At 54.3% G+C, this 24,347-nt stretch overlaps 4 protein-coding genes across 4 annotated transcripts; 2 read left to right on the forward strand and 2 right to left on the reverse strand.

The window, feature by feature from the left end:
* Positions 1-1,434: 1,434 nt before the first annotated feature.
* On the forward strand, positions 1,435-13,577 carry BO88DRAFT_474678 (hybrid NRPS/PKS enzyme; the record flags this gene model as incomplete). The annotated part of the gene is made up of 3 exons (XM_025711837.1): positions 1,435-2,065; positions 2,135-10,363; positions 10,448-13,577. 3 exons carry the CDS (start codon positions 1,435-1,437, stop codon positions 13,372-13,374), a joined length of 11,787 nt encoding a protein of 3,928 aa, XP_025558191.1. The 3' UTR covers positions 13,375-13,577.
* Positions 13,578-14,346: 769 nt separating this feature from the next.
* On the reverse strand, positions 14,347-15,117 carry BO88DRAFT_474683 (uncharacterized protein; the record flags this gene model as incomplete). Its single annotated transcript, XM_025711838.1, has 2 exons — positions 14,347-14,991; positions 15,064-15,117. The coding sequence occupies 2 exons, from the start codon at positions 15,115-15,117 to the stop codon at positions 14,503-14,505; spliced, it is 543 nt and encodes a 180-aa protein (XP_025558192.1). The 3' UTR covers positions 14,347-14,502.
* Positions 15,118-16,102: 985 nt separating this feature from the next.
* BO88DRAFT_474685 (uncharacterized protein) lies at positions 16,103-17,815 on the forward strand (the record flags this gene model as incomplete). Its single annotated transcript, XM_025711839.1, has 3 exons — positions 16,103-16,788; positions 16,848-17,625; positions 17,690-17,815. The coding sequence occupies 3 exons, from the start codon at positions 16,103-16,105 to the stop codon at positions 17,813-17,815; spliced, it is 1,590 nt and encodes a 529-aa protein (XP_025558193.1).
* Positions 17,816-18,435: 620 nt separating this feature from the next.
* BO88DRAFT_447109 (cytochrome P450) lies at positions 18,436-20,104 on the reverse strand (the record flags this gene model as incomplete). The annotated part of the gene is made up of 2 exons (XM_025710337.1): positions 19,687-20,104; positions 18,436-19,611 (listed from the first exon to the last, which is right to left on the reverse strand). The coding sequence occupies exons 1-2, from the start codon at positions 20,083-20,085 to the stop codon at positions 18,436-18,438; spliced, it is 1,575 nt and encodes a 524-aa protein (XP_025558194.1). The 5' UTR covers positions 20,086-20,104.
* Positions 20,105-24,347: the final 4,243 nt, after the last annotated feature.

Here is a 24,347-nt window from a genome sequence, read left to right on the forward strand (position 1 = left end):
CGTTTCTTTCGACCCTTGGCGTGGTGTGCCGAGCATCTGCCAGCCAGTGAACGATTTCGCGGCGTGGCAGAGGCACGGTTCGGATCTACCCTTGATGCTTAATCGTACATACAGCGCCAGCCGGAATTTCTCGCCAAGACTACATTACATCTTATCCTCCAGGACCATGCTGCTACAGGACGATGCTACGGCATAAGGCTCCCCAACTTGAAACTTGAGAATACATGCAGTTGTATCTGAAACCCCAACCACAGCCGTCGCTCGCCCATCTGCCGCTGTAGTAGTGTCTTCGTAAGACTGGCGGGTGTATGATTGTGAGGGATCATAATTGGCCCCCAATTACACCTTCTATCGTGCGACTAGAACTTCCGATATTAATCAATGTTCTATAGGGCCTTGTCCACCGCCGCCACCAAGAAAAACAAGCGAAAATCCTCCTGGTCGTTTATCTATGAAGGTCGTATTCTGCAAAAAACCCTATTCGCTGGCTCTTCCTCGTGTTCACTATCTGACCCCACTTTCGCTGGTCCCATGGGGCCAAAAAGTCAGGGCCAAGGCGAGATGTCTCAACTAAGGCGAGAGGGCTGAGTCAAGACGAAAAATTCGCGTGGGCCGGTGCCCTGCGTCCTGCCGGGTGATGGTGCGACTGAAGAAGCTGACAAGCCTAACGTAGGATTGCCTCGTGGATTCCTCTGACTCCATCGCCGAACCGCAGGGACTCCACAAGCCAATCCGAGACCATGTGTCAGCTGCACATGGTACTGTGGGTCTCTCAACATCACATAAACCGGATTGGGAAGCTCTGAAAGAGGTCGGAGTTAAGGAAGCAAGTTCACCATGTACTAGAACTATCTACTGATACGAGTATCCGTGGCTCAGCAACGATCTGTGGGGATGTGGAGGCACGGATACGGGAATAACAGATCGGTGGATACAGGTATCATCTACATACTGTCCAATGATACTTCCTGGGCCAGTGCTTTCCTCATCGGGATACCACTTCCACCATCAAAGGAATCCCGACGGAATGTCGAGAGTTCTTCACATCATGGCGAGAGGATGGCTTTGGTTTGCTGGATAAGGACCTGATCGGAAGCTGTCAGGTTTAAACATAAAACCCTTCCCACATGGCATCTCAGCTCGATTGTCGATCTTGATTGTCACTACTCACGGGCTTCAGTCCTTTCCCTTTCATTCAACATCATCTGGTCTGATACCTGTACCAAGTCTCACCAGATCTACCAAGTCCTACCCATTCTTTACCAGGTCTTTTGAGTTGTTTGAACACCAAGTCTTACCAAGTCTCTTTTAATCTTTTTAATCCGAGTCTAGCTATACTCCAATATCTTTGATTCTATTCGATTCAATTACCAGGCAAGTCAAGCAAAATACACACCCCATCTGTACCATTATTGTCCCATCACCCCCGTGAAAATGTCTGCTTCCAAGAACGAGCCCATTGCCATTGTTGGCAGCGCCTGTCGCTTCCCTGGGGATGCCACATCTCCTTCCAAGCTATGGGAGCTGCTCAAGGAGCCCCGTGAGGTCGCCCGGCCTATCGACCGTTTTGCGGCCTCAAGCTTCTATCACCAGAATGGTCACTACCACGGTGCTAGCAACGTCCGCGACGCGTACCTCCTTTCCGAAGACCCCCGCTACTTCGATGCCCAGTTCTTCAACATTCCCCCTGGTGAGGCCGACTCCATCGACCCCCAGCAGCGCACCGTCCTCGAGACTGTGTATGAAGCCGTTGAATCCTCTGGCCTGGTGCTCGAGGACATGCGCGGCTCAGACACGGCTGTCTACGTCGGTGTCATGTGTGACGATTACGGCAATATTTGCTACGTCGACCAGGAGGCGGTCCCTACCTATGCCGCCACTGGCACGGCCCGTAGCATTCTGTCCAACCGTGTCTCTTTCACCTTCGACTGGCGAGGTCCGTCCATGACCATTGACACGGCCTGCTCGTCGTCCCTGGTTGCTATTCACCAGTCTGTTCAGGTTCTGCGCAGCGGCAACTCTAACATCGCCGTGGCCGCCGGTGCCAACTTGATTTTCAGCCCGAGTATGTACCTCCCAAAGATCCCCTCCCATCAGAAAATGCTTTCGAAAGTTCGCTAATCCTCACAAAAAGACATGTTCATCGCCGAGTCGAACCTTAATATGCTTTCCCCCACGGGCAAGTCCCAGATGTGGGACGCCAACGCCAACGGTTACGCCCGTGGAGAGGGTATCGCCGCTGTCATCATGAAGCGTCTGTCCGACGCGATCCGCGACGGTGACCACATTGAGTGCGTCATCCGCGAGACGGGCTGCAACCAGGATGGCCACACTCCCGGTATCACCATGCCGAGCCAGGAGGCTCAGACCAAGCTGATTCACGACACCTACCGTCGTGCCGGCTTGGACCTGAGCAAGCCCGAGGACCGCCCTCAGTACTTTGAGGCTCACGGCACTGGTACCAAGGCTGGTGACGGCGTCGAGTCCAAGGCCATCTACCACGCCTTCTTTCCCGAGGGTCAGACCATTGACGAGAGTCTGTGGGTTGGCTCCATCAAAACCATCATCGGTCACACCGAGGGTACCGCCGGTATCGCCGGTGTCATGAAGGCCTCCCTTGCCATCCAGAACAAGACCATCCCGCCCAACTTGCACCTCAAGACGCTCAACCCGGAGATTATCCCGTACTACGGCAAGCTGCAAATCGCCAAGACTGCGCAGGACTGGCCTGCGCTGCCCGCCGGTGCCGTTCGCCGTGCCTCCATCAACTCCTTCGGTTTCGGTGGTACCAACGCTCACGCCATTATTGAGGCATACGAGCCCGAGGCCTCTCCCGTGCAGGCTGAGGCTGCGGCCAAGGCTGCTGTCGCCTTGCCCCTTACCTTTTCCGCCACCACGGAGACGTCTCTCACCAACCTCATGGCCAAGTATCTAGAGTACCTGACTGAGAACCCCGATGCCGACCTCACCAGTCTGGCCTTCACCCTGCACGACCGCCGTTCCACTTTTGCGTACCGCAGCCACATTGCGGGCCAGTCAGTCGATGAAATCTTGCCCAAGCTACAGAAGGCTGTTGAGGAGCAGCAGTCTGGCAACTCGGCCAGCATCGTCCGCGGTACTTCTGCCAAGAAGCACCTGCTCGGTGTCTTCACCGGTCAGGGCGCTCAGTGGGCGACTATGGGTCGTGAGCTGATCCGTGCCTCCAAGTTGGCCCAGGACATCATTGGCAAGCTTGAGCAGTCCCTCGCCGAGCTCCCTGCCTCTGACCGCCCGTCTTGGTCTCTCATGGAACAGCTGATGGCTGATCCGGCCCAGTCTCGCATTGCTGAGGGCGAGCTGTCCCAGCCGCTGTGTACTGCCGTTCAAATCGTCCTGGTAGAGGTGCTCAAGCTGGCCGGCATCACTTTCGATGTCGTCGTCGGCCACTCCAGTGGTGAAATTGGTGCTGCGTACGCCGCCGGATTCTTTAATGCCACTGATGCCATCCGCATTGCCTTCTATCGTGGTCGCTACGCTTTCATGGCAAAGGGTCGTGAGGGCCAGAAGGGTGGTATGTTGGCTGCTGGTACCACTCTTGAGGATGCTCTCGAGCTTGTCGAGCTCCCCGCCTTTGAGGGTCGCGTTTCCGTTGCCGCATACAACTCCGACGCTAGCGTTACCCTCTCCGGTGACCTGGACGCCATTGAGGAGGTCAAGGAGGTCTTGGACGACGAGCGTGTTTTCAATCGTCAGCTCAAGGTTGACACCGCGTACCACTCGCACCACATGATCCCCTGCTCCGCCAAATACTATGAGGCCCTTAACAACTGCAACGTCCAGATCCTCAAGCCCTCTGGTGAGACCAAGTGGTACTCGTCTGTATACGACGGCAAGCTCATGGAGCCTTGCGAGGAGCTCAAGCACACTTACTGGATCGACAACATGGTTAACATCGTCCTATTTGCCACGGCCCTCAAGTCTGCCCTCAACAAGGCCGTACCTCAGCCCACCCAGGTCATCGAAGTTGGTCCCCACCCCGCCCTCAAGGGTCCTGCTTCCAACGTTATTGAGGACGTGGTCAAGGCTGCGCTGCCTTACACCGGAACCCTGGCTCGTGGTCAGAACGACGTCAATGCTGTGGCCTCTACCCTCGGTTACCTCTGGGCCCAGTTTGGCCGCAGCTCCGCCGACTGGAAGGGTTACTCGCAGGCCTTCTCCTCGAGCATTCCTACCATTCTCCACGAGCTGCCCAGCTACCCTTGGAACCACGACCGTCTGTTCTGGTACGAGGCTCGCAAGTCGCGTGTCAACCGCCTGCGTCAGGACCCCGCTCACGTCCTGCTTGGTACACGCACCGACTCCATCAACGAGCGCGAGTACCGCTGGCGTAACTACATCAGCTCCAAGGAAATCCCCTGGCTCTCCGGCCACAGCATTCAGGGTCAAACTTTGTTCCCTGCTGCTGGTTTCCTCGTGATGGCTGTCGAGGCTGCTCGCATTGTCGGTCGTGATCAGGCCATCCACGCCATTGAGCTGCAGGACTCCCAGATCCACCGCGCCCTGGCTGTCAACGAGGACAAGGGTATCGAGACCCTCTTTACCCTGTCTAATGTCACTTCTGTCCAAACGGGTTCAGAGTCCTCTACTATCACTGCCAACTTCGCTTGCGATGCCTGCCTCCAGAAGGGTTCCGATGTCTTCACCTCCATCGCCAGCGGTAAGCTCGTCATGAGCCTCGGCACTCCTTCTTCCACGGCCCTGGTCGAGTACCCTAAGGAGGCTGGCCTCGGCATGCTGGATGTCGACTGTGACGAGTTCTACGCCTACCTCGCCTCCATCGGTTACAACTACGCTGATCTCTTCAGGGGTATCACCTCCATGAGCCGATGCTGCGACTTGGCTCAGGGTGAGATCATCACCTCTACTGCCAGCCAGAGCGGCTCTATGGAAGAGTTCCTGCTTCACCCGTCCACTCTTGACGTTGCCTTCCAGGCCATCTTTGCCGCAATCAGCTACCCCGGAGATGGTGCGCTGTGGGCTCTGCACATCCCCACCACTATCCGCCGCGTCGTCATCAACCCTGTCATCTGTCCGATGAACGGCGGTCTTGACGAGAAGGTTCGCTTCTCGGCTACCTCCAACCGCGCTGATGACGGTACCTTCTCCGGCAGCGTTGACATCTTCCCTGTCCACAGCGACCACTCGCTGTGCCAGGTAGAGGGATTGGAGGTCAGCCCCGTATCTCCCCCTACGGCTAAGGACGACCGCCACATGTTTGGCCACACCAGCCGCTGGCTCAGCACACCGGACGCCGAGGCTGTGGCTAGGCCTGTCTCAATCACCACCGAGCAGGAACAGGAGCACCAGCTTCTTGACCGTCTTGCGCTCCAGGAGCTCCGGAAGATTGTTGACTCTGGTAACTCCGCGCATGCTCATCTGCGCACCTGGGCTCAGGGTGTCCTCAAGGTTGTTGGCACCGACAGCGTCACTGAGCAGATTGACAGCTCTAGCGTCACTGTGGACGAGGCTTTCGCTGCCAACCTTGCTGTCCTTAAGGCCCTTGGCTCTGGTCAGTCCGGCTTGCTGAATAAGTTCTACGCCTCGGCATTTGGTGCTGCTGAGGCTCGGAGCGCTCTGATCTCGCTGGTTCACCAGATCTCCCGCCGCTACCCCCACATGCGCATCATGGAGCTCGGCGCCGGCAACGGTGCTGCTACCAAGCCTCTCCTAGAGGCTCTCGGTGCCTTGTGCTCCGCCTACACCGTCACTGACTCGACTGACGAGCACTTCGCGGCCCTTAAGGAGGAACACGGTGATGACCTCTTCACCCAGACCGTCGACTTGGACCAGGACCTCGAGGAGCAGGGCTTCTCTGCCGCGAGCTTTGATCTCATCATTGCCCCTACCGGCCTCCATAATGTGCAGGACCGTGCCCAGGCCATGCAGAAGCTGCGCTGGCTTACCAGGCCTGGTGGTTTCCTCTTCGTCCAGCAGATCACCAATGTCAGTGCTGCCCACGTCGGTCTGACCGTGGCTAGTTTGACGTCGCAGACTGAGGTTCCCGAGCTGTCTGAATACGATGCTCTGCTTCAGGAAGCTGGCTTCTCCGGCATTGACTCTGTCACTCCGGACTCTGTCAGCCCCTTCAGCGTTTTCGTGTCTCAGGCCGTCGATGGTCAAATCAATGCCATCCGAGCTCCTCTGAGTGCCGGTAACAAGACCACCATTGACCAGATTCTCCTCATTGGTGGTCGCCGCTTCCAGACCTCTCGCCTCATCGCAAACATCAAGAACACCCTCGCCCAGTTCTGTGGCAACATCACGTCGATCCAGAGCATGCGCGAGTTCAAGTCGTCCATGCTGGCGTCTAGGCCTCTGGTGCTTTCGCTCACTGAGCTCGACGAGCCCTTCTTCCAGGACCTGACCGACCAGAAGTACAAGGCCCTGCAGACTCTATTCTTCCGCTCGCGTTACGTTGTCTGGGCCACTCATGGTGCCAACGGTGACAACCCTTACGCCAACGTCATGAAGGGTGTCGTCCGCTGCTTGCTGATTGAGATTCCTCACCTTCACTGCCAGATGTTCAACATCGAGGGCAAGGTCAAGATCGACCAGCACGCCACCGTTCTGGCCGAGCAGCTCCTCCGTCTACACATTGCCGACGGGTGGAAGGACAAGATCCCCGCGTACAGCCCTTTGTGGACCTCGGAGCGCGAGCTGATGCTTTCCGACGACAAGCTCCACATCACCCGCTACGACTCCGAGGCCGAGCTCAATGACCACTACAACGTCTTGCGCCGTCGTGTCGTGGCTGATGTCTCCACCGCTGACCGAGTGGTTGCCCTCACCGCCGATAAGAGGCTTCAGCAGTTCCGCCTCAACCCCCAGGCCCCCATTGGTACCGAGAAGGCCAAGGCCTTCGTCAACGTCGAGAAGTCCCTGTCCACCGCCATCAAGGTTGGCGACCTCGGCTACTTCTACCTCAGCATCGGTACCAATAAGGAGACTCGCGAGACTGTTCTCGCGCTGACTGATCAGCACCAGTCTCTTCTCACCGTTCCTGAGTCCCGGCTCCTGGCCGTCAATGTCGCCGCCAGGGAGCACCGCACCCTGCTCGTTTCTGTCGCTGCCACGCTCCTTGCCTCCGCTCTCCTCGAGAAGTCCACTGCCAGCGACAGACTCGTCTTCCATGAGGCTCCCACTGTCTTGGCTGAGCTTCTCAGAGAGAAAGCCCGCAAGACTGGCGCCCAGCTCGTCTTCACTACTGCCGATAAGGAGGCCACTGGTTACTGGCAACACGTCCACGCTTACAGCCCCGGCCGCGATCTGAGCAGGCTGGTGCAGGCCAACACGAGCCTGTTTGTTAACTTCTCTCCCGCCAGCGAGGGTAGCGAAGTTGTCAACCGTCTGAAGGCCCAGCTGCCGTTCCGCGCTCGCTACCGCACTCTCTCAGACTACCTCCCTTCGCAGTCCGTCCTCTACTCGGACTCGACCGAGGCTCAACTCGCCAAGGCACTCAAGGACGCCCATGACAAGGCTGTATCCGAGGCCTCGTCGGTTGCCTTTGGCCAGGTTGCCAATACCTTTGTGCAGCAGCTTGCCGCTGACCAGTCTCTCGGTGAGCCCCTGACCACCTTGGACTGGACTGATCCTACTCCTTTCCCCGCCAGCTTGACCCTCGCCATGGACGAGGTGCGCTTCCGCTCTGACCGGACTTACTTCCTTGTCGGTATGACTGGCAGCTTGGGCTTGTCCACCTGCGAGTTCATGATGGAGCGCGGCGCCAGGCACTTTGCCCTGTCCTCCCGTCGCCCCAACATCGACCAGCGCTGGCTCAACAAGGTCGAGACCAACTTTGGCGCCTCGGTCAAAGCGTACCCGCTTAATGTCACTAGTCGGGAGAGCCTGCAAGGAGTGTACAAGGAGATCTGTGCCACCCAGCCCCCGATTGCCGGTGTGGCCAATGCCGCCCTCATCATGCGCGATGGTCTCTTCATGGAGTCTAACGCGACCACCATGAACGAGGCTCTGGGTCCTAAGATCGACGGTACCATCTACCTGGACGAACTGTTTGCCAACGTCGATCTCGACTTCTTCATCCTCTTCTCCTCCCTGGTGTACATCACTGGTAACATTGGCCAGACCTCCTACGCTGCCGGTAATGGTTTCATGGTCAGCTTGGCCCACCAGCGTCGCCAGCGCGGCCAGTGCGCCAGTGTCATGAACCTGGGTGGTATCAACGGTATCGGCTACATTACTCGTACTGACCACAACATCCTCAACCGTCTCGACATCATGGGCTACGGTATCATGTCCGAGCTCGACTACAAGTACTTCTTTGCCGAGGCGGTCATGGCCGGTCCTCCCGACTCCGGCCGCGACCCCGAGGTCTCTGCTGGTCTCAAGTTCGTCAACCCCAAGACCGACAAGAACCCGCCCAAGTGGTGGGAGGACCCTAAGTTCAGCCACTACGTTATTGACAAGAGCGCTCGCGAGGGTGGTGACAAGGGCGCTGAGGGTGCCCTGTCCACAAAGGCCCAGCTGCAGGAGGCTGCCACTGACAAGGATGCCTTCAACATCATCCTGACGGCCCTACAGGCCATGCTTCACAAGAAGCTTGGACTGCTACCCTCAGAGAGCGTCCTGTCCGATGTCGCCATTGTCGAGATGGGTGTTGACTCTCTCGTCGCTGTCGATATGCGCTCTTGGTTCAGCAGCGAGTTTGATCACGACATCCCCATTATCAAGATTTTGGGTGGTGCCACTCTTGCTGACCTGGTCGAGGACACTGTTGCCAACCTGTCACCGTCCATTGCCCCCAACCTGGGCGGCACCGCCGCTGCCGAAGAGGTGCCCAGGCTCGAGGTCGAGACACCTACTGAGCCTGGCACGGCAGCCCCCTCTGAAGATGAGCCTTCCTTTTCTGAGCTTGACACCCCTGCCACCACCGACGTTGGCGAGGGCTCTGTCACTGGCAAGTCTACCGCAGACGAGAAGGTCGAGGCTGCCGCTGCACCTGTTACGCCGGCTGTCGTTCGCCCCGACTTTGTCCGCGTCGAGAAGATGACTCACGGCTGCTCTCGCTTCTGGTTCCTCCGCCAATACCTAGAGGATGCCAGCTGCTTCAACATCATTGTCCGCACGCGCCTAACCGGTCAGGTTGACGTGGCCCGTGTCCAAGAGGCCGTCCGCAAGGTAGGTGCCCGTCATGAGGCCCTGCGTACCGCCTACTACGTCGACGAGGATGGCGAGCCCATGATGGGTGTCATGCCCGACTCCAAGCTCCGGCTCGAGATTAGCAAAATTGCCGACGTGAGCGAGGCTGAGAAGGCACACAAGGAGGTTTCTAAGTACAACTTCGACATCGAGAACGGTGAGGTCATCCGCATGCAGCTGCTCACTGTCGGTCCCCGCGAGCACCACCTCATCTTCGCCGTCCACCACATTGCCATTGATGGCTTCTCCTTCAATCTCATGATCCGCGACATGGACATGTTCTACCAGGGCAAGCCCGTGCCCCAGATTGCCTCGCAGTTCACCGACCTGGCCATCCAGCAGCGCAAGGACATTGAGAGTGGTCGCCTGCAGGACGACATTGTCTTCTGGAAGAAGATCTACACTACGCTGCCCGACCCTCTGCCTCTCTTCCCCTTCCCTGGCGTTGGTGCTCGTCTCCCACAGACCAAGTACGAGCACGAGGAGGTTGAGATGGTGCTCGACTCGGCGATTGCGCAGAAGATCCGCACCCTCTGCCGCCAAAACCGCTGCACCACGTTCCACTTCTTCCTCGCCACTTTCCGACTCTTCCTCACCCGTTGGCTCGAGATTGACGACCTGTGCATTGGTATCGCTGACGCCAACCGCAAGGATATTAAGACCCTGGCTACCGTAGGTTTCCTGCTGAACCTGATCCCTCTCCGCTTCGGCGGCCTCACAGGCAAGGAGACCTTCTCCGCCCTCCTCAACACCGCCAAGCAGACCTCATACTCTGCTCTCAACCACTCCGCCCTCCCCTTTGACCTGCTGCTGCAGGAGCTCGAGGTGCCTCGCTCCTCCTCTCACAGCCCTATGTTCCAGGCTTTCCTCGACTACCGTCAGCTCTCTCTGAAGACTCCCCCCATGCTCGAGTCCCAGACCGAGGGTGAGAGCAACTTCGGTGCCACCGCCTACGACGTCGTTCTGGATGTCACTGACGACGCCGCCTCCGACATCACCATCAAGTGGCAGACGCAGAAGTCGCTGTACAACGGCCGCCACACTCAGGCCATGATGGACAGCTACATGCATCTGCTGCACCACTGTGCCAATGGTCCCGCCGGCCCCATCGCCTCCGCTCCCCTCTACCGGGACGAGCATGTCATGGCTGCCATTGAGGCTGGACGTGGTAAGTATCATATGAAACAACCCCTATTCCTACTACTACTGCTACCGAGCCCCGATTAACTGTTTTGTCTATCTCTCTATGTAGGCCCCCAGTTTGACAGCGAGTGGCCCGAGACCCTGTCTCTCAAGGTCGACCAAGTCTCTGCCCAGTTCCCCAACGATATTGCCCTGCGCGACGGCCTCGGCGACTCCATGACCTACAAAGCTATGGACCGCATCATCGACCAGATCTCCGAGGAGCTCGTCCAGACTAACATTCAGCCCGGTGACAAGGTCGGTGTGTTCCAGCAGCCCTCGGCCATGTGGATCTGCTCCTTGCTCGCCATCTGGCGCAGCGGTGCCGTCTACGTGCCTCTTGACCCCCGCAATGGCCTGCCCCGTCTGGCGGCCACATGCAGTGTTGTCGAGCCCAGCTCCGTGCTGTGCGACAGCTCCACTGTCTTTGATGTCGCCCGGCTCGCTCTCCCTGCTGGCGCCAGCACTATCAACGTTGACCAAGTCCGCAAGGCCAACGACTCTCCCGCTCGCCGTCCAAACTTGTCCAAGGGCGATTCGTCTGCCATCATCGTCTCTAGCAGTGGTTCCACCGGTATCCCCAAGGGTATCGAGGTCCGCCACCAGAGCTTGCTCAACCTCTTCGAGGGTGACGGTCAGATCTGGAACCTCGGCCGCCCCAACTGCGTTCAGCAGAGTGCCTACAGTTTCGACATCTCTCTTGACCAAATCTTTACCTCTCTCGTGAACGGTGGCAACCTCTACGTCGCTTCCCAGGCCCAGCGCTCCGATCCCCAAGCCATGGCTGAGCTCATCGCCAACAACCAGATCACCTACACCATGGCTACCCCGTCCGAGTATTCCAACTGGATCAACTATGCCGCTCCCACCCTGTCGAAGGCCACGAGCTGGCGCCGCGCCAACGTTGGTGGCGAGGGCTGGAACGCTACCCTGCGTGACTCCTTTGCCACGCTCAACCTGCCCAACCTCAAGATCCAGAACTGCTACGGTCCTGCCGAGAACAGCGTCTGGTGCACTCGTCAGCCCATTGACTATCCTTCCGAGTCTACTCTCATCCCGGCCGGTCCTGCTCTTCCCAACTACTCTTTCTACATCGTGGACAAGCAGCTTGATGTTGTCCCCACCGGCGTCCAGGGCGAGATCCTCATTGGCGGTGCCGGTACCGCCGTTGGCTACTACAAGCGCACCGACCTGACCAACGAGAAGTTCATCGAGGACAAGAATGCCTCCTCTGTTCACGTTGCTAAGGGCTGGAACCGCGCCTACCGCACCGGTGACAAGGGTTATCTCATGGACGACGGCACCCTCGTTGTCCTTGGCCGCATCACTGGTGACACCCAGATCAAGCTTCGCGGTTTCCGTATCGAGCTCGAGGACATCGAAGCCACCATTGTCCGCGCCTCCAATGGCGTCCTGTCTCGCGTTGTTGCCAACGTGCGCGGCGAGGGTCATGAGACCTACCTGGTCGGCTTCGTCGAGTTTGCTGACGGCTACCCGACCGACCAGCAGAAGACTTACCTCGCTCAGCTACTCAACAAGGTGCCCCTGCCCCAGTACATGAAGCCCAACATGCTCATCCCGCTTGACCGCATTCCCCTGAACTCCCACGGAAAGGTCAACAGACTGGCCATTGCCACAATTCCTATCCACCCCCAGGTCGATGCTGCTGAGATATCTACTGAGGTCACCGACACTGAGAAGGCGATCTGGGAGCTGTGGCAAGAGATCCTGCCCCAGTCCGTTATGGATGGTGCGGCCATTAACTTGAACCACGACTTCTTCCAGCTTGGAGGTAACTCCTTGCTTACTGTCCGTCTCCAGTCTCGCATCCGCGAGGCTTTTGGCGTCGTCGTTCCTCTCCACAAGGTCATCGAGTCCAGCAAGCTATCGGCTCTGGGCGCCCTCCTCGATGAGTTTTTGGCCAACTCTCGCATCAACTGGGACGTCGAGACTGCCCTCACCGATGAGATGCTCCACATCTCTCCCGCTGATACCTCCTCCACCACCCGCAAGAACGCTCAGCCGCTGACGGTCATCCTCACCGGTGCCTCTGGATTCATTGGTCGTCACATCTTGGAACGCCTTATCCAGGATCCCAAGATCGGCCGCGTCCACTGCATTGCTCACCGTCCCCTGTCTGACGAGCTGCCCCACCGCCAGAAGTTCAACGCCGTTGTCGCCTCCTCTTCCAAGATCTCCGTACACGAGGGTGATCTGAGTGCTCCTCGCCTCGGTCTGTCCGAAACCGACTTCGCCGCTCTCGCCCAGCAGGCCGACATGATCATTCACAGTGGTGCCAACCGTTCCTTCTTCAGCACCTACGACCAAGTCCAGGCCATCAACGTCCAGTCCACCAAGGAGCTCGCTCTCATGTCTGCCGCTTCCCTGCGTGACCACCGCCGCATTGTACCCTTCCACTTCCTTTCTGGTAGCGAGGCCGCCACCATCGAGCCTGCTTCGGACGGCTCCCAGGGCTACGTCGCCTCCAAGTGGGCCAGCGAACGCTTCCTCGAGAAGTACGCTGACCAGCTGCGCCTGCCCGTCCACATCCACCGCCAATTGCCCGTTCCCGAGGGTCGTGAGGCCCAAGGTGAGGAGCTCGACCAGATCCTCCAGGAGTTCGTCGACGTCGCCGCCAACATGACCGAGCTGCCCGACTCGACCACCTGGGGCGGTCACTACGACCTGATCCCCGCTGACCGTCTGTCTCGCGACATTGTCGGTCATGCCTTCACTGCCCTGACCTCGACCGACAACCAGATCTCCAGCGACAACGTCAAGCAGTACTCGCATCTGAGCTCCGTCCGCATGGACATTGCAAAGGTTGTTGAGAGGCTAGACTCGCTGCCCGAGTACGCCCAGAGCGGCCGGCCCAAGATCCCGGCCCACGTCTGGGTCGGCAAGGCTAAGATTGCCGGCTTCCGCTACCAATTCAGCACCATGAACATGGTCCTGCAAGATGCCGAGGGCAAGGGCCTCGCTACGCTGTCGCGGTAGAGTGTTGACCATTCTATCTGACTTGTTTGTTCTTGTATATACCTTTACTCATCACTCTCTGTGTTTTCCTCTCTTTGTATAGCTTGACTCATCACTCTCCCTATTTCCTCGCTTTGTGTCCTCATTCATCACTCTCTCTGTTTCTCTCTGTCTAAAATTGTCGTGTTTATATTAGCTTTTACTTTCTCGTTAATAAAGACTTGGTACAATATTTTCTCTCGCTTCTGTAGTGCTGCCTTAGTTCCTTAGAGTGTAATATCTTGTATGTTCTTCCTTTTCTCTCAGGTTCTACGATGCTTTGAAGTACAATTTGTACAATATGCTTGAAGAAGCTAGAGATATCGAATCACATAATTCATATTTTCATATTTGTCCAATTCTTTGGTTACGTTAACGATAAAGACTTGAACATCTCTTCCAAGAAAGTATCTCCGAGTTTCACTACAACAACGTCTTAGCCACATTGAGCATAGTTCATCATCTCAATTCTGCGTTTTTCGCAAGAATAACACTTTATTGCTCAAGTAATTCAGTAAGCTATAAAACTTCAATCTATACAGTAGATCCTTGAATGAATTCAGATAATGATAATTATCATGATTGAATAAGAAAGGGTTTGGATAAGAGTGGGTGCAAATCTATCTCGTATTTCTCCAGGCGAAGTCAAGTTACGATTTATTGGCTACTGCAGTTCGCGATGTTTGCATTGCACAGAATTCGTATGACGTTTCTGGTGATCTAAAATGTGTCAACTTGTGCCATGATATATTCATTTATCTTGCAGGGCATGTACAAACGCTTGACTGGTGTCATAGTCTGAGTTGTCCTTTGTGTAGCGACTTGTGATCACTGGGGTGTACATGCTACTTTTGACAGGTAGGAGCGCGCAGAGACGAAGCATTCTAAAGTGAATTTGGCGAAGGGCTAATTTAGGCAAAAGATTTCTTCCTAGCTTCAAAGTAACAACGGTATCGTCAAGTACAAATGAAAAAAATGAAAAAGAACCAGAAAACAGAATCTATATACATCGCCTCAAGGCTGGTATACTATACCCCCTTTGATGTAGCCCACCCCCCACAGTCAAACAGCCATCAATACATATACACTCCGGGTCGTTTAAATCTAAATTTAACCCTGGTAGTCATAGACAAGCTTAGCCTCAAGCCTCTCGCCATCATCCTTAGTGACGAGGACCCGCCTAGCGTGGTAGCGAGTGCCGCCGATGACAATGAAGCCAGCGACCTGCTGGGTGATGACGCCCTTGGAGTCGAGGTGCTCAGTCTTGAAGTGCATGACCTCCTCAGTGCCGTCCTCCCAACCCTGGCGGAGGTAGTCGTCGTCGAGATCGGCGAGCTTGCAGATGCGGGAGCGACCGCGGATGTTGCCGAAGAGGCCGTGGGTGAGCTCCACAGGCTCCCAGTTCAGGACACGCTTCTCCTGGGTAGCGGGGAGGCCACCGCTGGGCTTGTTCTCGATGTCGAGGTGGATGTTGCCGGTCTCGTCCGTGCTCTGGCTGATGATCAGAGTCACGTGGGCCATGGCAATGACCTTGCGGGTCAGCCAGTTCACGCCCTGGACCTTGAGGATATCGGCTGAGGACTCGGAGAGGGTGTTGTTCTGTGGATATGGTTAGTATATGGACAGGACATTGTGGCATAGATGTGGGTGAGTTTGGTGGGTGTTTCTTACAGCAGTCCAGGAACCGTTAAGGTCGTGGATGGTCTTGGAAGCGGGAGCGGCCATTGTGATGATGTGTGAGTGGTTTTGGGGGTATAGGATTAGGGAAGTGTAGTAGTGAAGGTAGAATTGAGGGTTGGTGAGTGTGAGTTGGTTTGTTGATTGATTGATTGATTGATGAGTTTCTGAAGCTTCCAACACGTCGCCCATATATACTTCGATGAATATAGATGACACGCCTTGTTCGGTCGGTGCCTGATACAGCACAGCCCACTTAGAGTGTCATATTCAGCCGCAGATGGAGTAGCATACCAAAAATCACCGGCTTTGTGAATTACCAGTTTGCCGCGTCGGGCATAGAAAGCCGGCCATTTGGGGGCCACATGTTCGTCGCGGTCGACAGGGGTCAAAAGTGGACGGGTAGGGCGGCACGGCTGCGAGTATGCGGGAATGTGAAATGCTTGTGTTGGTGACAAGAGTCAAAGCCGCAGCGCCAAGAGTTGCCTCAATAAGGGGCAATGCCCGGGGCTGTCACACTGGCGCTAGTTAAGGGACAAAGAAAGACACAACAAGCTCCGGAGCCACATTTTCAAACGGAAAGCCACTTGCACCTTGCTAACCTAAATAGGACACAGCGGGAGATCATCCCGCAACCCTATCCCAAACGGGTATGCAGGATGTTAGGCACTGTCAGATGCACTGCCAGTGGACGATCCGGCGTCTTGTCCATGTAGGAACCAGATCCGAAGAGATCATTGCTTTTTCTCAGCTTTCTGACATCTTTTTATCCTCCATCTCTTGGCCATCATCAACAACTCTCTCTCTTTATCTCAATTTCTTCTTCGCACTCCTACAATTCCCCCCGGTCGCAACTCCCTCGCGAGACTAAACCTATTTCTTCTCCTACCTCGTATCGCCATCAACAACTGTATCCACTAGGATTTGGGGGCCACTGCAAGCCAAGCACAGATTCACAAACGTGACACAAGGATCAACCGAGTACTGACGGGTGTCTCGCGATTTTCCAGCAAGGGGGATCATTTCCAACATTATGTACGCGCAGTCCGAGAAGTTGCCCATGAATGGGCAGGATCGCATGCATCCACAAACACGATACGACCCACCTAGCCACCCACCTCCTCAATACGAGCAAGCCCAGTACGGACAGCCTCAGTATGGACCTCCCTCAACAGGACAACCCCATTACGGACAATCACAGTACGGTCAACCTCAATATGGCCAACCCCAATATGGTCAACCTCATTACGGACAGCAACAATATACCCAGCCCCAATATGGCCAAACGCAATATGGCCAGCCTCAGTATGGCCAGCCACAGTATGGACAAACACCGTACGGACAGCTTCAGCCCGGTCCCAACCCCGTGTTTGGAGGGCAACCCACCCCAGACCCCCGATACGACTCACAAGCCGGGATGGCCACCATGGGAGGGCCACTGCCTCTTCCCGTCGTGATCCCACAGCAGCGCCCAGGGTCTCAGGAGCGAGGCTTCATGGCCGCCTATGCGCCGTCTCTAGAATCGTGCGGCATCGACCAAAGGTCGTTCCTGCGCTTCATCGACGAGACCAACACAGCCCTAGAGGGCAACAAGTACCTCGCCGGTGTGCAAGTCGTCTCACTTGGCGTGGGCTTCACCCCCGAGGTCATCGTCATGGGCGTCGCCGCGGCAGTGCAAGCAGGCGCCTGGGTAGCCAACAAGGGCTACGTCAGAGGAAAGTAAGTGCACAACACGACTCCTCCCTCAAGCCATGAATGCTGATCAGCCCTTAACTTAGGACCAACAACGTCATGGACAAGTACAACCGCGAGCTTTTCGCCCCTAACGGTCTGTTCTGCATGATCATGAAACATGACCCCGAGCTCAAGGAGCCCAAGAATTCCAGCCGTCTGAAACAACTCGCCTCAATGGCTGTCAACGGCTCAAGCAATGGCGGCGGCAGTGCATGGATGCGTAACCACATTTCCGGTTCGACGCAGGGCCCTGGCGGTCTGCCTACGGCCGTCGCACCGCTTGTCTACATGGACAACCGCCGCCAACACAAGAACTACCTGTCTGATTCTCCTTCGTCGGAGTCATCAGCCCCCGAGAGGGATGTCGTTCCCCCCGCCGGTGGCAAAGTTTCGACCAAGGAAAAGGCCAAGAAGGCCTTTGACAACTTCAACGACTACCTCGACCGCCGCGCTCGCGCAAAGTACATGGCCGAGAACGGCAGCGACGCGCTGAGCGGGCCGGCGGGTCGTGGCTTCAGCAATCGATACCTTGACCCCAATCATCCGGCCGTCAACGGTGGTCTGATTGGCGTGCTGTCTGGCGGCGTCTTGAGTCCTACCCCAGAGCAGCGTGCGCAGAAGAAGGCCGCGAGAATTGATGAAGAGGAGAGGAGAGTCCTTGACGAGTACAATGACCGGAGAGAGCGCATCTTGAACGATCGACGTAGTCAATCCGAAACAGATCGGGAGTTGAGAAGGTTAGACAAGGACTACGAACCTCGTCTGGAGGTGTTCCGCAAGAAGAGAAGGGAGCTGGAAGGTGGTAAACGATCCATCAAGAGCGTAAGTTTATTTTTCTCTCTGACTTGGCGGTTTTTTTTTCTTGACTAACCATGGCTTTTTGCAGAACATTCTATACCTGATGATTGTCAATCTTCCGTCGGACGCTACTCTTGCTGCCGCTTCGTCGAAGCTGGACCAGGAATATGGTCACAGTGTCACGACCGAGACGATGCCACCACCAGCGTACTAATCTTGTTGTTTATTATGCGCTCACGTGTTTTTCAGGCATTTTATTTAATGTAGCGGGTTTTATGCGAAGGATTTTGATGATTTTTATGCATCGATAGCAATGTTGAATGATTTTGTGCTATAGACTAAATACCCCAAATCAGACAAAATTGGAGTTTCAATCTCACCTCATGCTCTCTACTGGTGTAGTTCCATGTTGGGACAGTAGTCTTTCCGTCGCTCGTTTGACTAGATGCGATATATCGTTTTGGGTCTAGCGGTTGGTGCTTTTATAAGACAAAGCTAATTGCCCGTGTTAGACCCGGACACTGGGATTGTGTTACCACCTGACATTTTCATTATTCTCACTATTTACAAGCAAAGAAACCCTAGAGTACATTAATAGCACAGACAACACTGGTGGGGGTGATGGTCAAAACGCTCAGATACCTATCCGTTCCAGAGTACCCGCCATACACTGTACTGAATAACTATTACAAAATTGACAGCAGATCCAAGGAGAGAAATAAAACATCAATAGAAAGTATGACAATTTTTACAAGCTGAAAATGAAATGTTGTATACTTCGAAGGAAAGTCGAAGGAAAGTCGAAGGAGTGTCGAAGGAGAGTCCTGCTCTTTCTTACCGGCTAGCCTCGTGGAGGCGCACCGTGACCGTGTCACCAGGAGCGCTGACCAGGGTCAAGCCCCACCTAATTCTCTGGTCGGCGTTGACATCCTCGATTCCATCGAAGCGCTGGAGCATACGGACAAGGACGTAGCCAGCCTCGGTGAGGGCGAACTGCTGGCCAATGCAGATACGCGGCCCACCGTTGAAGGGGAGGTACTCCCAGCCGGAGCGGCGGGCCTCCCAGCGCTCGGGCTTGAACTCGCCCGAGTCCTTGCCCCAGACGTCCTCGCGGCGGTGCAACATGTGTACGTTGTACAGGACGGCCTGACCCTTCTTGATGTACACGGGGCTCTGGCCGTCGGGGCCACCGCCGCGGGGCAGGCTGGTGTCCTTGGTAGCGTAGCGGGCGTTGGTGGGCAAGGGCGGGAACAGGCGGAGCGTCTCGCTCATAACCTGCTGCAGGTACGTGCAAGCCTTGAGGGTGGCAAAGGTGATATTTTGGGGGTTCTCGTAGGTGCCGAAGTCGGCGATGATGGCCTCTCGCAGCTTGCGGAAGACTTCTGGGTGGCGGGAGAGCAGCAGGGTGGTCCAGCTCAGCAGCGCGGCGGTGGTATCGCGGCCGGCGAGCAGGACGTTGAGCAGCTGGGAGCGCAGCTCGATCGGGTCCTTGGTGGTTGCGGCCATGGCGTGGACAAAGATGTAATGCTCGGATGCGCCCTCCTCGGGCTGCTGCTTCTTCTTGTGGTCGTGCAGGGCCTTGGCGACGCATTCGTCAACGAAACGGTGGACCTCCTGGCAGCAGGTTCGAAACTCTTTGCCGTCATACAGGAACTTCATGCGAGGTAGACGTAGGCGCTGCGCCATGTACCACTGGGCGCGGTCAAAGTACTTGCCAAAGTCAGTCACCTTGCCGCCACTGGCCATGTGGTCCTCGGCGTCACCCATGGCGGCCAGCTGGGAGTAGCAGCTCTCGCCGAAGAGCAGCTCGGTCGCGGAGTCGAGGGTCAGGCGAAAGTAGATGCTTTGCATGTCAACCTCGGTCCAGCCGTTGCTTCCAGCGGCGGGTATGGCACGCATGGCATTTTGGACGTGGCGCTCTTCGAGACGCAGGTCGCTGATTTGGTCCCGGGTGAACTGGGGCCGGAGCATTGTACGCGAGTGCGACCACTCGGCGCCGTCGTTGATGAACTGCATGCACGTTGATCGTCAGTTTGGGCCAGATTTAGTTGTAAGGCGACAGCACGAGGCATAACGAGAACATACGATTCCCTTGCCCAACAACGGGCCCATGCATCCCAGTCTCTCACCACCAACGGAAAAGTCCTTGAACTGTTTGGCCAACATGGCCTGGAGGTTTTCCGGGTCAAAGGTGAGCATGTTCTCGCCCAGACCTCTCTTGAGACGGAAGGTCGAAACGTAGCGTCCGGCAATGTCGCGCATGATGTTAGTGCGGCTCTCGAGCAGCTCAGGCACCACCTTGTTCTTGTCCGCCTGGATGATCTCCAGAATATCGCCGATAGCGAGGGGGTCCTTGGATGGAGCCATGGGCGCTGGCCGGCAGCCCAAGCGCTTGGCATTTTGATAGTGCCTCCATTTCTCGCTCACGATGCGCGCGATGAAAGTAAGGCCGGCGAGGACCAGGAACAGTGTCTTAAGCCCCATAGTCGTTTAGATATTTTAGAAATGAAGGCTAGGGGTTATGGTCTGAACGAACGTATGCCTGTGTGGCATGCAATGTCAACGACATGTTCCTTTAGACAGCAGCGCCCGTACATAGATATATCTTCATTTTCCTTTTCGTATTCCATGGTCACTAAGTCTGGCCATTCTTAGTGAATCCCGCAGGAGTCAGTATTCCACTCGGTCGATACTCTATTGTCAGCATTGCTATACTTGATGGATCTATGGAGTTGTGGTAGATCCTTCCGGAGGCGTGGCAGATCGGAGTGAGTGGGTAGATTCCGGCAAATGCTACCCGATTGGGAAAGCGTTGCTAGATGACGCTGGAATCCCGCACGTATTTGGCCCCTTTGCACAGCCCGACACAAACAGGGCTGCCCTGCCTGTTCTTCATGTTTTGTTCCTGATGGGTCTCGTTGTAGTAAGTTGGAAACCATTCATCATCTTGACATCAATCATGCCACCGACACACTTGACCGCGTCGTACGATGCTACTTATACGACAATCTAAACACGTGCATTTCCCGCCTTCTGCTTGTGACCCTAAATGGATTATCCATTCGAGACTCTCGCCAACCGCCGCTTTGGGTTAGGTTTTCCAGTTCTTCACCGCCCATGCGGCTCTGGCGGATATTCCGAGATGCATAAACTGTGGATAAGCCTGACAGTGATTAGTCATTTCAGCATAACTTAGTACTAATAACCTACGGTTTTGGGTGGTTGCTTCATATGCTGTTCGACATAGAAATATTTATTTTCTACGTCGTTATCATCACCTTTTCTATGCTACTACTGCATCTGAAAGGATTACAGGCCACATCAATACGTCTACGATAATATTTGGAATTGTCAAATCTTTGTTCACTAATCTCAAAACAATCATTTTGAATTCGATGAATTATAACGTGGGTTTGCGCCTTCTCTCTCCTCGCTTTTGCAATATACCTATCTACCAGTCTACCAGTACCTACTAAACAACAACGAGCAATTGACCCCCATTAACAACTTGACTAGTCAAAATGGGATTATGTCCAGTTCTTGCAGAGAAAGGTAATAAATTCGAGCGATACAATCAATGCCGCGGCCATTAAGCCTTCACAACAAACTCTTCAAGAACAACCCCACTATTCCATTGCTGCCGGTCTCATCTGATTGCCCAGCATAAAGATTCTTAGACTGACCCACCTCACTTATATAGAATATTGACAACAGCATTCCCAGAAATAAGCGTGTCTCTTTAAGTCAACAGGGGCGCACAGAATCTCGCCCTTGCGCCATTGTTCAAAGGCTCAAAGCAGTTGCTCAAGACGCAGTAACTTTCGTTTCCGCGAAGCTTTGAGCTGCGCCACTGGCGCTCAGGGCAGATGTTTTATTTTGTTTGTATACTAGAGCCTAGACAGCTCTGTCCGCTGTTTACTGTAATTGGAGCACTAGTGTCGATTTCGATACTTACAATGGTGCTGCAAGGCCACACTAAGTTCTGTAGAAAGGATTCGTCAGCACTCTGAGGAAATTCTACAGACGTGAGGAAAATATTGGTTAAAACACCCGCGGTACCATAAATACGAATTCTCTAATTTTTACCTCGACAGAAAGAACTCATACGGCGAAGTTTCGTCTCCATGGCTGGTACCTCCATAGTTTGCCCGGATATGTACACATGCCTTGCCATCCGTCATTCAACATTCAACTAGTGATAATAAAACCCGACAGACCACGTTGCTCGTTGTGGAGATGTGGAGCGACAGCTAAGGATTCACTACTTCTTCTAGAACATATCCCAGATTGCTGGTGCTATACTGGCCAAGAATCTGACCGCAGACGCGATCCATTGTAAGCGAATCACATACATCGCTGAAAGTGTCCGTGATCAAAAAGGTTAGCAAGCCAGATAGCATAAGCGGTCCGATCACTAAAAGCCCTAGGCTTTTCTCGAATGCCAGTAGAAGTTCCAATCGTATGACGCCTCGGATCCCTTCACCATCTAGGCTAAATACAATAGGGCGCTTGGCGCTTAGTCGGAGATAGATGGCGGATTGTACGACTGACGGACTGGCTACAAATGGAATACTGTGGGAGGTCGGTACGATATTGCTTTAGTCCATATTTCTCGATGAGGGTCATAAACCCAGTAGACCACTTAAATGCCTTAATAGTCAAATATAAAGAAACACTGTGGTGGTCTGTGCTTAGAGACAAAGAGAAAAGAGCGAACATTATATAAACTACACCGTACAATACCAAAGGAATCAACAAGCGGACGTTATCTACGTCCCCCGCCTTACCCATGAAGATAATGAGATAGAAGCAAGACAGGCGTTAATTGAACTTTCTATGTATGGTCTATGAATAGGACAAGTTATGTGATGCTGACATTCTCATAATATCCATATTCAAGTTTGGGCAAGTCACATCTCTCTATGATCTCACTGGGTATTCTTCAGCATGTCAGCTGTTAGTATAGATACTAATACTAAATAGGAGAATACAGTTATGCCTGATTCAGAAAATGCAGGAGCATTTTGACTCCACTTTCAATATAAATCACGATCGCGTGGCGCATACGGTTGAACGGCCGATCTTGGCATGTAATGCAATATAAAGTGTACCTTCTTAGAGCTATTATAACCAATCATCCACGTTCTCTATCAAGCTAGAAATGTATAAAGATATTACCAATCAGGGGCTGACTTTATTAAAATAATAAGAAAACTTAGGTTATGTGAAAATACAAGTGAAATACAGGTGTTTTATATTAACAGTTATTCTATAACCTACATTGTCTAACTAATGTGATACATTTCGAGTCAATTGGCGAAGGTGTTGGGAAAAATGTTGTGAGAATTCCGCTTCGGACATTGACCGCTCGGCTAGCGGGTAAACGACAAGTATTCTAAGCTGTTGGCTCAGAATGCCGCATCCTTTAGACTAGAAGCTTACGAGAATGTTGAGATCGACCGGATCCTCAGAGGTGTAGTGTCAGGGTCCAGCCCTGGTGTGTTTCAGGCCGTGAATCCTCCGGATACTGACTGTTCGGCTAGCGGGAAAAAAGACAAGAATGCTAAGCCAGCCGCCCAGAAAGCGTCTTCCTTAAAAGCTTCTGAATACGAGGTGGGCAGATCCTCACATAGGGTTGACGGTAGCGAGCATGGGGGCCAAGGGCGCTAGGTAAGGGGCCAAAAATCTCATTTTTCGGAGTTCGCGTGTACTGGGATTTCTGGATATCGCCTAGCAAGGGCGGCCTGGGCCGCCTCTTTCAGGCTTAGCCGTGGAGTCTGTTTGACAATACGGAGTCTGGAGTAGTATGTGGAGGCCATATAGTAGACTAGCGGGTGGGCGCCTCTTTGTATGGTGTTATCGGATGGGCCGCTCGACCGAGTGTGACCGTAACTCTCATCACCCGCTTGATTCATGATTAGTCACGTGGCTCACTTAGTGCTTATTTTGCTGTGGATATGCCCTTCGTGATGTGATACCAAGTCAATTGGATATCACTTAACACTGATAACAATCCCTGCCGAAGCGTGTTGCTAACACTCAAGTGATGTCACGCCGGGAACAATCATTGCCCGACAGTACAATCACCATCTCCAATTACAGGAGATTCTCTCTCGAATGACTTTGAATAGCTTCTCTTCCAGGAAAATTTCCCAATATGCACTCGGGGCCAACACTGTCTTCTTCATTCGGCATACTTCAAGACGGCCTTAATTGTGGGGATGTAACCTCGTATTCGACCTGGAAACTTCTAAAGGAGGCGCAATTTGAGCTGTTGGCTTGAATCCTTGCCTTTCACCCGTTAGCCAACCGGCCAGTATCCGGACGATCCACTGCCTGTAACACACAAGGCTGAATCCTTGACGAATTTCTAAGCCTACCTGGCCCGCGTGTGATTCCTGGATCGAAAGTGTGGCTGAGAATTCGAGATTTAATCTAGTTTCTGTGGTGAAACATGCAACCATCCCGCGGATCCAAGTTGGGGGCTAGTTTATAAGCACCGGGCTAGTAGCTGGGCATATCCACCTACTGTGAAAATCCGGCCTCGTATTCATCAGTTAGCTTATAAGGATTGTGCAGTCTGAGTCTAGTCGTTGAATGGATCGCCTAACGGTACGAATTCCGGGGGATTCACCCCTGAAGCGCCCCAGGAGCGGATCCTCGCACACGTGGTCAATGAAGGAGACAAGAGTCATGTAGATATAGTAAAGCACTGATATAGGGAATACAGTATTGACAAACTTCCT

This window comes from Aspergillus vadensis (genome assembly GCF_003184925.1).
Source record: "Aspergillus vadensis CBS 113365 unplaced genomic scaffold BO88scaffold_31, whole genome shotgun sequence".
Classification (NCBI taxonomy): domain Eukaryota; kingdom Fungi; phylum Ascomycota; class Eurotiomycetes; order Eurotiales; family Aspergillaceae; genus Aspergillus; species Aspergillus vadensis.